The sequence below is a fragment of the Bombus terrestris genome, chromosome 2 (assembly GCF_910591885.1).
Source record: "Bombus terrestris chromosome 2, iyBomTerr1.2, whole genome shotgun sequence".
Taxonomy (NCBI): domain Eukaryota; kingdom Metazoa; phylum Arthropoda; class Insecta; order Hymenoptera; family Apidae; genus Bombus; species Bombus terrestris.
The window spans coordinates 17,973,838-17,987,858 of NC_063270.1; the positions used below are offsets into that span (position 1 = coordinate 17,973,838).

The window sequence follows — 14,021 nt, forward strand, 5'->3', positions numbered from 1 at the left end:
GAATGAAATTTCAATCGTTCTACCTCATGAAACGGAACCAAACAAGTACAAACAACGCAAAGGAGTCAAAAGGGAGATAAGCATAATAATTTAATTCATAATGCGCATTTCATCTCGATCTTCCGTGTTTCCGTGGGAAACGTGCATTAAATTAAGAATAGCAAAGGAGAATTGCTCGGTGTTCCTACGGTAATATCACAGGGATATAGTATTTAAACATCTCGATCGAACTATAATTCCAGAAGGATACATCGGCGTCTAAACGTAAAATTGGAAGGTAGGTAGAAGCTTGGGAAGATATGGCCAAGCTCTTGATGGAGAGCGGAATAAACATAAATATACTTTGCGTTTCATACCTTCTTGGAAGATATCTTCTAACCACGCTCATTTACTCGGCGCTATTAAAGAGCAAAGAAGGAAAGCCTATCGCCAAACCTCGAGATACATTTTCAATAGTCTAATCGCTTAACAGTTAAGAGATTTCAAGGTAATCGTTGTAACTAACCAACACGATAGATACAAACACCGTTTAATAATTTAATATTTATTTTGCATAAAAAAATATAATCATTATATACAAATATATGAGTGTGAATGAAGATCCACGTCGATGAAGTTCATCCTTATCTAATGATGTAAGCCGAGGGACAGTTCGTGACCTCCAAATCCACCTCCTCCGAATCCACCTCCGTGTCCACCTCCGTATCCACCTCCGAATCCACCTCCAAAACCGCCGCCGCCACCGCCACCGCCACCGCTAACCAAAACAGGGTAGGACTCCTTAACGACGACAGGAACCTTGACTGGGTAAGGAACCTCCTTTTCGATCGCGACCGGAACCTTTACCGGCACGCTAACCGGGAAAGGCACCTTGACGGGCACTTTGACGGGCACGGAATACGGCACTGGGACCGGTTTCTCCACTGGCACCGGTACTGCTTTCTCTACTGGAACTGGGTAAGGTTTCGGTACGTGCACAGGGATTGGGTTGTCCACGGGAATCTTAACTGGGACCGGGTATGGTACAGCTACGTTCCTTTCGACTGGGTACGGTTGTGGTACACGAACTTGATTCTCTCGGTGAATCGTGATACCAGTTATACGACCTCCGTCACCGCCACCTCCTCCTCCTCCTCCTCCGCCTCCTCCCAATCCTCCACCTAGACCTCCGCCGAGACCTCCGCCAAGGCCTCCACCGAGACTCAAACCTCCGTGGCCTCCCAGACCTCCGCCGAGACTCAATCCTCCATGACCTCCCAGGCCTCCGTAACTTCCTAGGCCACCGCCGCCTCCAAGACTCAGTTCCAGTCCTCGTTTGCTCTTTTCTTTCGTCTCAATGGCGGGTTTCGTGCTCGACTCCTTGGCATCCCCGGCCAGGGCTGTCGCCACCAAGGCGAGTATTATAAGCTTCTGAAGGTATAAACATGATTAAGTGAACGAACGGTGTATTTCGACAGACGTGATGTATCGTGTGCGGTGTCTGTACGTTTCCTTACGTCGAATGTGATTTACGTTGTTGAAAATAGCTAACTTACATAATATCCTAACAGGAGAAAGTGTGTGGCGAAAGCAATATACGAAGCTCTATCGACAAATGTAATGTATCATGAACATGTTATCATATTATCGATAAGAACACGGCTCTTCTGACTTATGGCTACAACTTTAACACTCTAGACGCGGTTAGGTCGAGAAACGGTGTCTAGGGAACGCGCAATAAAGAACAATAGAAAATAGAAGCTTTCTTCGATGTAGCTCCCTGTTTGAAAAATGTTCCGCAACAATGGAACCGCGTATCGCTGGCGAACTTTCTCCGTTTCTCACCTTACATAATCCCTATCCCTTTGTCCGTTTCGTGTACAATAATCTATGATATGTATCGTGTATGAATATAGTGGGGAACCGCGAGCTCACCTGTGGAGTGCTCATGGTATCGTTCGAAGGTGCACACTGAAGTTACATCGCGCCAATCACTGGCATATATACCGGCACTTTCGCCGTGGCTACTGGCCCACTCCCCGGAAAATCCTACTCGTCCGCCAACATTAAAGTGGACCGATTGTGCTACCACACCGTGCAAAGGCGTTCGTTCGGCGTTAAGCCGTTTTCCCACGGGCTACCAACCAGCTGGTTGATTACTACCGGATCCCCGGATCTGCCGCACGCGTAACATACCCCCTGTACATTCGAACTGTTTCGAATCGCTCTCTTGTCCGTTCACTCGCCGAGGAGGAGCCAGCAATTTAGCGTGCAATGATCGCAGCGACCAGTCTTCTTCGGCGTTTCTTTTTCTTTCACTTCGGAAGGAGCGGCGCGATCGTTACTCGCCTCAGATTCCGTCGTTCTCGCTCGTGCCTCGTAAAAACGATTCCGGACGTAATTCCGATCGAACCTCCTCGGTCTCTTACGCAATGCCTCTCCGTTCTCGATACACGGTAATATTTTTCAGATCTCTCCGATAAAACAGAAGAACCGTAAGATCGCTAATTCTCCTTAAAGGGAATTTCTTTCCTTTTCCCCTTTTTTGGTCCTTGCATTGTCCGTATTTTAGCCAGGTATTTGATATCGTTATTACGAAAGCGTTACTGTTACGCGGTACTGTCTCCTGTGGCTCGATAAAGCGAATTTAATTGCAATAAATTGCAGCAATGAATTCTTCGATTACGTCGATCAACTAATAGATGTGATTAAACGTCTAACGAAATTTCGTGGCGTGTTAAAGTATTTGCTTATAGCAATTGTACAACGCATAAAGTAACGTTTATATAATCAGATCGAGAGAAAATAAATGTAATGTCAGAATCTGGAATAAGGTTTAATCGATGTGAAGTTGTAAAAGGGGTATAATTAAGGGTTTAATATCGACCGATAACCATTTGTGAAGCCTTGAGTGCTTCGTTTCTTTCACCGGGGCTGCTGAGTGCTTATATCTTCGCTCGTATAATGTAGATCAGAACCTCCAAGCCTCTCATTACGCGATTAAAAATACCTCGCACAAGAAAGTTTTTGGTAATATACGTAACACCGGTGAAAATCGCTGGATCGTTGTCCTCACAAAGGTAATGGCACTTGCGTGCCATTGCACGCGTTTCCAGATATCGAGCTGAACCGTAATTAATCACGAAACGCCGGTTTTTCGTCGATTTCCATCGGTAATGTAGTTGTAATTAAATAAGGAAAAAAATTGTAAATGCGCCACGACGAAACTCGCAAAGGGACGCGACTCGCTGCGAAACTTTCTCCTCTTGTCTCGGACACGCGCATGTTATGTACTTAATTGACTGATTCCCGGCATTATGCTCGATGCTTGGTTAATTAAAAAAGATATATACACGATATGCGAAGGAAGTTGTTAAGCGTCACGGTGAACGACACCATTGTCGCTAACGTCAATGCTACGCCGTCTCTGATCTTTCGTGTTGCGCGTTTCTAGCGGCGGTCGTTTTCTTTTACCCGACGCTTTCCTCGGATTCATGAGACAAAACAGGAAAATAAGTCAGTGTGTCGGATAGGTTTAAGCTTCCTTCGAGCAACAGGTGACTTAATTTTTCCAAAGAAAACAAATTACAATATTCTCGTGCGTTGCGGTAGCCGTGTGAAACGAATCGTTCGTTCGTTCGCCTTTGGCTGATTCATCGGATAGCAAATTGCAACGTTGCGCCGCATTTAAACACGCTAATAATTGGTTTCTATCGTACACATATCGTAGCAATTAACGAGCTGTGGATGTATTATAATCCGATCGATAAACTGGGCGAAGAGGGGAGAAAACGTCTTGCGTTGATGTTAAATCTAGCGATGGTAATTAATAACACAGCTACCGGGAGTGCGTCGATATTTCGTTCAGCTGACAGAAACTTTTCACCAGGACCAGTTTTATAATCATTTTATGGATACTTTGACATTATACGTGACTCTCACTCCTGACATGCTAGCCAATATTTTAACCAGGTTTACGAAATTAATGCAAAGTGATTTGACCAGAGACCACTTTCATTACAAGTATCACTAGCGTACTAGAAAGGAGTCTTCCATCGTGAGCAGAAAAAGTCTCTGCTCAGCTACAACTCTAATGTACCTTTAACATTAACTCGCCTGGCAAAGGGCAAAAATATATCTCGAGATATTCGTCATCGTTTTCTAACGGGAAAGAGAGAAATCGTTAAATTAGATTCTATAGTATCTCTACCACCAATATACTATACTGAACGTTTAAATGCTTAAAATCTTGTTCATTAATATTCACACAATATAGTACTGTTGATAAATATATCGGATAGAGGCTGTAGACAAGTGGAATAAAGGAAGAAGACAAGACGAAGGTGAAAAGGTAAGAAAACGGGTAAAGGTAGACGACGAAACACCTTTTAGCATCCCTTTAGCGAAGGCACGCTAGAACGCGAATTATGTTTGCTTCTAGAGGAAGAGAGGAAGTCGCGAAAAGGGCGAAAAGGGGAGAGGGCGTAACTGGAAAACGGCTTGATAAACACCTTGAGCGAGAACATCCATCCATATATTCATGAGAGCTACGGTCTGGCCGACTCGAAAGCCTTTCCGATTATTGCATAAGGTTACGTTTGCGGTCGGTGAAGCAGAAATGCAGACTTCGCGAAAATTCCGCTCCTACCGTCTGCTTGTACGCTCGTCGACCACAGGGATTTACTTCGTACTCTTTAGGCTGCATTTCTGTAACCGTGGTGCACGAATGCAAAGTTCGAGGGCTTCGATTCCTTCGAACGTGGTCTAAAATCGCGTCTGGCGGTGATTCGAAGGTTCACGATACGATTGAATTAAAACGAGAAAGATCGAGGAAGTGCGTTTTTCCGTAAGCAACACCGATAACATGAGATCGCTCTGGGAAAATGGAAACCAAAGGCACCGATAAAAAATTCATGACGTATCGATAACAGGAAGTACAATATGCAGACGTTTATGTAATTGGTGTGTTACAAATAGCCGTGAATTACTAGAAAGCAAGAACTCTCGGCAGAAATATCGTAGACAAAAATCATACACGAGTATAATAGAATCCCCACGTAATACGATCTCGAGTACTTAACAAAGTTCCGTGTACGTAATATTACGTACAGAGTTGCACGGAGTAAATCGAACGATTTTGGTCAAGCAGATCGTAATTAAACACGATTTCTTAACATGTGTCTTTTTATATAAATATTTATGAGGATATTCGAATCATCGATAGATAATCCGCCTGAAATGCTTCAAATTGCTTAACAAATAACGATTCGGTAAAAAGGAAAAAAAGTTGGAGAAACTACATAATTGCGTATTCATCGACGTAAAACGAACGTACGAGCGTTTGCAAAAACCGAAGAAGTGGAAGGTATCGCAGATCGTATTTTACGGATCTTAACACCTTTCACGCGTTTTAATTCTTGGGGGGTAAATGCGGCGTAATAGCAACCCGAAACATATCGGTGCTGGCATGGTAATTACAATTAATCGCGGTAAAATTGACCAGGTCGTAGCATCGATCCGTATTATCAGCTTTAAATTCAATGAATGAAACTGCAACGTCGAACAAACACATTCGCGTCACAGTGGCTTGCGCAATTACCAGGTTACCGGCGCGACGTTTCGTCTAATTAAAGTGCGTCGTTATGTCATTTGACGTACGTCTTAACATTTTCTCTTCGACATTCGAGACGATATCTAACCGATATGCCATAGCATAAATTTCCGAACTTTATATTCACCGATCGCTTTCACGTCACGATGACGCACAGACGGCTATCGAACTTCTATCGATAAACTTCGTTCTCATATGGAAATCACTTTCTAGTTCGAGGAGATTGCAACCGCAGCAAATCACTATAAATTCATCGAAAACAATTTAATCCGGGTTGAAGGTGAGACAGAAACTATCGACAAACATCTTCTTCTCACTTTTCATTCAGCCGGATCGGACTAACCCAATCGAACCGACGTCACGATGGCTCGGCCCGTCGAAACGCGTCATGCTAGCACGGCTACGAGTCAAATCAATATTTTCAGATTCAAATATGGAGATTCAAATTCAGATATATGGAAATTTATTCCCGCCGATAAGCCTGATAAACCATGGATACGCAGGGATATTCTAATGCTCTCCAATAGGCGAGATCGAGGTACAAAGTCATTCTGAAATTAACCGCGCCCGTGGGATCTCAGAGCGATAACCAAAAATCGTTGCAGGCGGTAACTCCGAAGCATACGCGAATGAACCGCAAATAACGTTCGATCGGGTAATCGATATATCCGTTACGACGACGATTCCGTTAGTTTTACTTTCAAGAATATAGATCGTTTTATTATTACGATCCTTTGTCGTTTAAAACTTGATCCCCTACTTCGTTTTCAAATAGTTCTTTCCTCGTATCGTACCAATAGTACCGTTACCTTGTATCGAAGAGATCATTAAAGTACGCTAACTGAATTTAATAGGAGCGCATAACCAAGAAGGAACGTTTTATTCCAAACCAAAAAGTTTCCGACGGAATGTAGATTAAACTTACACACACAAGTGTATAGAGAGTTTCGTAGTAAGAGAAGCTCCTTCGTTCTCAGAAGCAATGAGAAAAAGGTGCAAAGATACGGGAGGATGTAACTCGAATGCCTGCGAGAACTTCTAATAATTCGCTTCTCGCTTTAATTAAGCTCTTAATATTAATGAAGCTCTCGGGAATGTGAGTGCAGAGATGTAGGAACGTATTGTGAGAAGTAATCGGATTAAAAAGAGACACCGTCAGAGTCGAATCCGTATTAGTTGCACCGGTTCGTTCTGATGGTTCATCCTGTAATTGAAAACTCGCTGGCTCGGGAAACGTAGGTAAGTAACGAGAAAGTTTGAAGCGATCGCTCTACAATCCGAATCGACATAATCTGAATCGAAATTCGATCGATATTTTTCTTTTTATCATCCTCCCAAGATTCGACAAATTTCGACTTGTTCTAGATAAAAGTTGGAGGCGCGTCGCTGCACAGAGGTGAAATTAAGAATCGAACGAGACGAAAATGTCTGAAAGGATTTGCCGAATTGTTAAAGAAGCTTTGAAAGCTTAGGCAGCATTCAGGAAGAAACTGAACGAAACGCGAACCGACTTGCTAAATGTTGGCTGACAAAAGCTAACGGAGGAAAGCGTCGTCCACGGCGTCGTTCTCTTCCTTTCCTTCTCTTAACTTCCTACTCCGCAACAATTTCATCGGCACGCTCGAGTTGCCTGCCGGACTGGCGGTTGCGTCCCCTATAAAAGCGAGGGTAGACCATCGAGGAACCAGTGTGCTCACTGTCGACCAACATGAACAGCACAGAGAAGCTGAAAGTGAGTAGCTCCAGTAAGGTAGCCACTTGAATTCCCGTCTCTCGAGCCACGCAAACGAAACTGACGTTACCGGTGAAAATTTGAGCGTGTTGTCGTTCTTCAGGCAATTGGTTAAATCGATCGAAGCATATTCGTCGAATCGGTGTATTTTTCTCCTAAGAAGATCAAATAATACTTATGTTGCACGAGTGTTTTCTCGCTATTTGTCGCTCGTAATAGCGAAAAAAAATTTTCATCAAATCAAAATCCCCTCTGAAACCAATAGAAAACATCATTCGAAACAATGTTAATAATCTATAATTTATTTCCCCCAGATCTTACTTTTCTGCGGCCTGGTACTGTCGGCCGTGGCCGAGGAGGCGAAAAAGACCGCGGAGTCCAGCGCCCAGCCAAAAGAGGAGAAGACGAAACGCGGCTTGGAGCTTAGCTTGGGTGATCATGGCTTCGGAGGAGGTTACGGAGGTGGAGGCGGAGGCGGAGGCGGATTTGGCCTTGGAGGCGGTTTCGGAGGCGGCTTTGGTAGCAGCGAACATGTATCCGCGGAACACGTCCCGGCAGTCACGGTCACAAAGACCGTCCACGTGCCAGAACCTTACCCAGTAGAGGTCACAAAACATGTCCCCGTACCCGTCAGTGTACCAGTCAAAGTACCAATCGACAAGCCATATCCTGTCCACGTGCCTCAGCCGTACCCTGTTACAGTCGAAAAGCCCGTGCCTTACCCGGTCGAGAAACCAATACCTTACCCTGTGAAGGTGCCCGTCAAGGTGCCAATAAAGGTGCCTCTGCCGGTCAAGGTACCTGTCAAGGTACCGGTCACTGTACCAAAACCAGTGCCCTACCCTGTTAAGGTGCCCGTGGTCGTGAAGGAGGCTGTACCTATTGTCGTGAAGGAACACGGAGGTGGATTCGGAGGTGGTTTCGGAGGTGGACTCGGTGGAGGATACGGAGGTGGACACGGAGGTGGATTCGGTGGTGGACTGTCTTTAGGAGGTGGTCACGATCTTGGCGGAGGTTATGGAGGTTACGAGCATTTGTGAAGCAAAGGCTTGTACTCGGTAGAGTATCAAAGTCTTTGACCTTCTACGTACGTCTTGTCCATCGATCGCAACAAGACGCAATTGCTGATTTCGTGAATCCGGTCATCCGAGATCACGAGACGCTTGCTGGTCGAAACGTGAACACCAATCGACGAACAAGCGTGCCCTTCGTAGTAGACGTCAGTCGAATATACCAATATTGTATTCACCGTGATCCCGAATCTTAAATTTTATTGTATAATATGTTTTTTTATAAATGAATAAAGCGATATTTTTTTATACATAACAAAGCGATTACGCAACCTTCGCAGACATAAGATTGCTCGATAAGGAAAAAAGCTGTGTTGGCGGTTACGCGATCGGGAGGAATCGCGATAGAACTTTCACCGATTAATGTTACGTTATGAGGTACACTTGCTTTACCGTGAGCGAAATGTCAGCGAGAAAAAGGCTCGTATGAATTGTACGGTCGTTAACGCGAATAGAATCGCCACGCAAATTAATAGCGTAGAAAGGGAAAACGAAATGAACGTTCGACTGCGTAAAAACTTGTACCGCGGAGTTTGACGACGTTTACGCCCGCCGTTCTCTTCGAGCAATCTCGATGTTTCCACCATTCCAACCCTTGTCTTCTTTCTTCGTGTTTCATGCAAATCTTACACAACGATGTTACTTCTCGAGCTAATCAATTTTCTATAGAATTTTTCCGAATCGAAATGTCTTCTCCAAACTTAACGACATTTCCTTGATAAACATGACATTATCCGAACAAATCATAATTCCTAGTAATTACCAAACGAAGAACCCTTTCTCCTCTTAGCCTGATTTCATTTCCGCGTGCAACGTTCGTTTCCCCTTTACGCTCTCGCTAATCAGATAACAAATAGAAACTGAAAGTGACTTCGGTGTCCGTATGATCGAATTTTAAAATCTGGGAAAAGCGTGTTCGACGGGCGTCGAGAGCGCAACGTTGGAGTATGTTACGTGTACACGCGGTACGAAATTACAGAAGCGTGTCGCGTACGTACGCGACTGTGGTTTGCTTGGCTCAGCGAATTCGCCAGAAACGAGGAGACGTGCTTACGACAATTTCAGCTCATTGACGAATGCCCTCTGCGAATATCCGTTCTATCGACCTTGTTCAACGATCAAGGGAAACTACGTCGAAGCAGCACAATCGTGTTTCCAACATTCGCCTATCGATTGCAAAATTATATTGGAGCATCCTGCTCGCTATTTCGAACCGCATGCCGAAGAAATTATCGCTGATTTAGAGAAACAAGCGAGTTGCTGCTGCCACGAGTTGCATAATTGTACTTAATTGACGGGATGAATAGTAGATTGTACACGGTTCAACTTGCTTCGCATCGAGCGAAATATCAGGAAATGATCGAATCGAATCGTAACAAAAACTAAACGGTATCTGATTCGTTTAATTAATGAACGCTTTCGATAGTGAAATTGAATTTTCGACGATACGGAACGTGAAGAGGGGGTGGCTACCGCGGATAGTACACCTGTTTTAATAATAAGCAATTTATAAACCGCGGTGAAACGGGTTACGGGTTCGTTACTGCATAATATTTACCAGGTCTTTAAGATACAACAACCATTAGCCAGGTTTATCTCCTAGCGACCAGGCGAGTTTTAAAACGTGCTAACCGATGCTTTCGTATATAGCAAGACACGCAGACTGTTGGTTAGCAAATCCCGTTATTTAACGTGCCGCAAGCCAGGTAATCATATTTAATGGTCTAGGAAGTTCGCGTAAGAGAGAAAGAGAAAGAGAGATTTCTTCGATCAGCCGGAGAATGCATATGGATGGCGTTCGCGTGCAAAGAGGAACGATGCAGATATGATGTTGCCTCAACCATACACGTTGGTACCTCTGGTATGTCGATTGCATACGACAAGTTACGTTTCCGTCAATTGTGAAGTAAACGTTTTTTCTTTTTTCCTTTTTTTTTTCTTTTGCTCGAACGCGTTATTTTTTCTCGTGTATCATTTTCACTTGTTTCGCGTTTAAATCGAGCAAAACGATTTTTAACGTGTACGCAACGTAAAATATTATCACGAACTGTAACGTATGATAGAAGGATACTCGTAATTAGCTTTAAGGAAACACCATTGACTGTGACTAATACTTTCCATATCTATATTATGCAATCTCTCAATCATTTCGTACCTTGCACGATCGTAAGATTATATGCAAATACTTGAAACTGCGCTAAATTTAAAGCACACTTAGATCGATCGATAAATCCTCGAATTTTCCATTGTTTTGTTCCCTGTGTTTGTTCAACGGAAGATAAATATAAATCCTTCAAAAGTTGCATGCTTTCATTTACCGCGTTTCGAATTTCGTGCCGAGTCGCTCTCTAATAACTACGTAAGAAAATTCCCAATTATTTATTCGCATGGCACAGGCAAGCAACTTCTGTGCTTCCTCGTTCTTCAGAAATTGGCGCGAAATCGTTGAACACCAGGTGTTTCCGAGAAATCAGAACGTGCTGCAGCTCGACGTAGACGCGTCTACCCATGTTACGCAACATGCTTTAGAACGATGTGTCTTATTTTTCTTTCGTCTTTTCTTTTTCGTTTTACAACGTACAAAATCGTGACTTGGCGTTTGCATCAATCTCTATTGTGCCTCTTCTATGGAGATACTTGGAAGAGACGAATAAGGAGGTACCTTCACATTCGCACTACTTTTTATTCTGATATACGTGGAAATCCGCGCGTTGCGTCAGGAGCTTCCCACTATACATACGCACCGATTGCGACGTTATGTTATCGTGCAATCTCCGCGCGTTATTATTTCCGCTATTTGCCCGATTTTACACGCTAGCCTCGCGTGCTTCGTTTTACACCGTGATCCGATTCATAAGATATAAAGTTTCGTTAATGATCTACACTGGGAGAACAATTTTTTGTACGCATATCACAAAAACTCAACGATAAAAACTGTTACGTTTATAAAGAATACATTAACGTAACCGCTTTTAGTTTTGTACTAACTTCTTTCCCTTAACTAGCGTAACTTCAATAGTAACCGTTAAAGGTATCTTTTATTTCTTTAGATTTTCTATTTAGCGTTCATTTAGATTCGTTAAAGAAATCATTGTGAATTAGAAGTAACAAGAATACCATACGAATAGATTCGAAAGTGACGTTTGATAGCAAACGTATCAACGTTAAAATAATAAAGCTGTACTTTCTTGTTTTAATTAGAAAGACACGGGGGCTATTATTATTGTTTTTATTGCAAAACGTTCATATGGTTGCCTGATATAATAATGTAGCAAGAATGCGAACTAGTTTGCCACACGTATGATGAAACATTTGAACCTTTGATTTCGTACTGACTTAGTTTCCTTCTTTTTCTTTTTTTTTTTTCCTTTTGCAAATGACGAAACATCTCTTATTTGCTGTACAGCGCATACATTTCTGATATTCCCCTTCACTTTCTACGTAAACGTATAAACTTGCTATACGTGTCAACAAAATCGAGCAAATGGAATATCTTCATGGAAAATGGAAATTTATAATACATCCGTAATGTAGGAAGTAGGAATACTCTCGAGAAAAGTTTCGGTTCAAACTCGCAAAACAACCGGAACAGGAATCTTTAAATTTTTTAGCACGTCACAAATATGTGGATAGAAACTGTCACATGCCTATCTAACAGCGTATTCTATATTTCCGTTGTCTGTCCCTTTCTTATAGATTTGCAAAATCTCTAGCATTCCATACCGGTATACAACGCGTTGCAACGTGAAGGGAATATGCAATCCTTCGTTCTATACGATCAGTCACGTTCGACGATAGACTCTACCTTGTTTGCACTAGAAATGATCGTCAACATTACGTTAATATTGGTTCTGTCAACACGCACGCATCTCGAGTTTGCGTTTTACTTGCTCGCGCCCCTTTGCCTTGTTGCATCGTGAAAAAAATGGAACATAAATTAATGAAAGAATGAAACGATACTGAGATGAAACGAAGTGGAAGATTCGTAAGATCGTAATATCGTGAAATTGACAGCCTTAAAGAAGATATTTAACTAGTTACGTTAACGAAGAACTTTTCCTGCAATTTACAGCACAATTCTAATGAGAAACAGAGTTGTAACTAAAATAAGACCGTAACTTCATCGTAATTACTAGACCGTAATTTCACAGGGGTGCGACAAATTACTTCCACCACCTAAGCCATGTTCCTGCCTGATAAAACTTTATCGAATTCCTGAAGGAAAAGAGGAGCCACGTGGAAAATAACACCCGTTTAATCAACATTATTGAAAATAAGGAAACTGGGACTACGTTTGTTACGAATAATCGACAAATTTTCTTCTATCTTTCGCTATTCGCGCGCGGTGTTTGAATTTTCTATTTAAACGTTAAATCGACGCTACTCTATCGCATTTCATTTTTCCATTGTTATTAATGCCAAAGTAGTCAAAGAGTACAAACAGAAACAGATAAACGGCATTTCTCTGTAAAGAAAAATATATATGTATAATTATATAAACTTGCTATTTCCATATTATACATATTCATATACATATATATTTATATATACATATTCGATCAGAGAAATCACCGCGAAGAGCTGTAGCAACGGTGACATCTGAATTTATTACCGTATTAACTGGTACATCATGTTGTGGAATTCTAAATGTAACTTTCATCGGAAATGGACTAGATAGAAATGCCTTATGTTGCGCAACGCGTCACAGGATTATATGTACTCATTTAAATTCCACTCGAATCTTTGTCAACAATCTGTCTCGCATGATGCAGAGTGTCTACTATCGGCTTTTCTGTTACCGTACAAAGTTACCGGTCTCTCTCCCTTTTGTATCTTTTATTTGCATCGTCGCGGAGAAACTTTCCAAGTTCCACGGCACCGGAACCATCCATCGCGATCGAAAGTTCCTTGTACCAAGACCGTCGTCGTTCTGAAAAATCTTTCCGGTGTGTGTGCATGGTGTCGTAATGCCTGCGCTACAGCATTCGTACACGCGGCCACAAAGTCAATGAGATTACGCAGACCAACCCATGCATTTCCTAGGTCGTACGAGATCGCTTGTGCGTTACAAGTGCACAAGCGTCGATCGAACGTTCGATCTTTACTTCCGCACCGTTCCCATCTCTTTGAATCGTAATAGATATTATACAAGTGTAAATGCTATGCGTGTTATTCTCTCGTTTTTATTTCTTTTCTTTCCATTTCCTTCTTCGTTTTTCTTTCTTTTTTAGAAAAAGTCGTTCTACGTTTCGCGATTTCGCGAAATTTAAGAACGATTAAGGAATATATCGTACAGGTTTTATCTAGTGTACGAATTAGCGAAATTATGAAGAATCGAAAGCTCTTCCGCATATTAACGAACGATAAAAATCGGAAACGAAAGTAGAGAAGTCAGTGATTTAGAATGTAGAATGCTCGTAAAGTAAAATACACAAGACAGGTACGTAAGTACGTATTTGAGTAATATATCATCTCTAAGTAATATATGATTGTCTTACAAAAAACAGATCAGATATAAATGATACTTCAATCGTGTGGTTTTATTCTCTGTTGTAATTTATAAAGCTAAATCATACACGATATACTTGAAGTATTAAATCTAAATAGTGAAAATAATATACATGGAAAA

At 42.2% G+C, this 14,021-nt stretch overlaps 2 protein-coding genes across 2 annotated transcripts; one reads left to right on the top strand and one right to left on the bottom strand.

The window, feature by feature from the left end:
- Nucleotides 1–532: 532 nt before the first annotated feature.
- LOC100643879 (keratin, type II cytoskeletal 1-like) lies at nucleotides 533–3,273 on the bottom strand. The gene is made up of 2 exons (XM_003394007.3): nucleotides 1,915–3,273; nucleotides 533–1,410 (listed from the first exon to the last, which is right to left on the bottom strand). The coding sequence occupies exons 1-2, from the start codon at nucleotides 1,927–1,929 to the stop codon at nucleotides 628–630; spliced, it is 798 nt and encodes a 265-aa protein (XP_003394055.1). The 5' UTR covers nucleotides 1,930–3,273; the 3' UTR covers nucleotides 533–627.
- Nucleotides 3,274–6,992: 3,719 nt separating this feature from the next.
- LOC100648237 (probable H/ACA ribonucleoprotein complex subunit 1) lies at nucleotides 6,993–8,655 on the top strand. Its single transcript, XM_003394044.3, has 2 exons — nucleotides 6,993–7,322; nucleotides 7,637–8,655. Exons 1-2 carry the CDS (start codon nucleotides 7,299–7,301, stop codon nucleotides 8,360–8,362), a joined length of 750 nt encoding a protein of 249 aa, XP_003394092.1. The 5' UTR covers nucleotides 6,993–7,298; the 3' UTR covers nucleotides 8,363–8,655.
- The last annotated feature ends 5,366 nt before the right edge of the window (nucleotides 8,656–14,021 follow it).

Bases quoted from the DNA above. Each gene is read 5' to 3' on its own strand.
- LOC100648237 (XM_003394044.3), top strand. From the start codon at position 7,299: ATGAACAGCACAGAGAAGCTGAAA. The intron at 7,323-7,636 runs GTGAGTAGCTCC...TATTTCCCCCAG, and splicing joins ACAGCACAGAGAAGCTGAAA to ATCTTACTTTTCTGCGGCCT.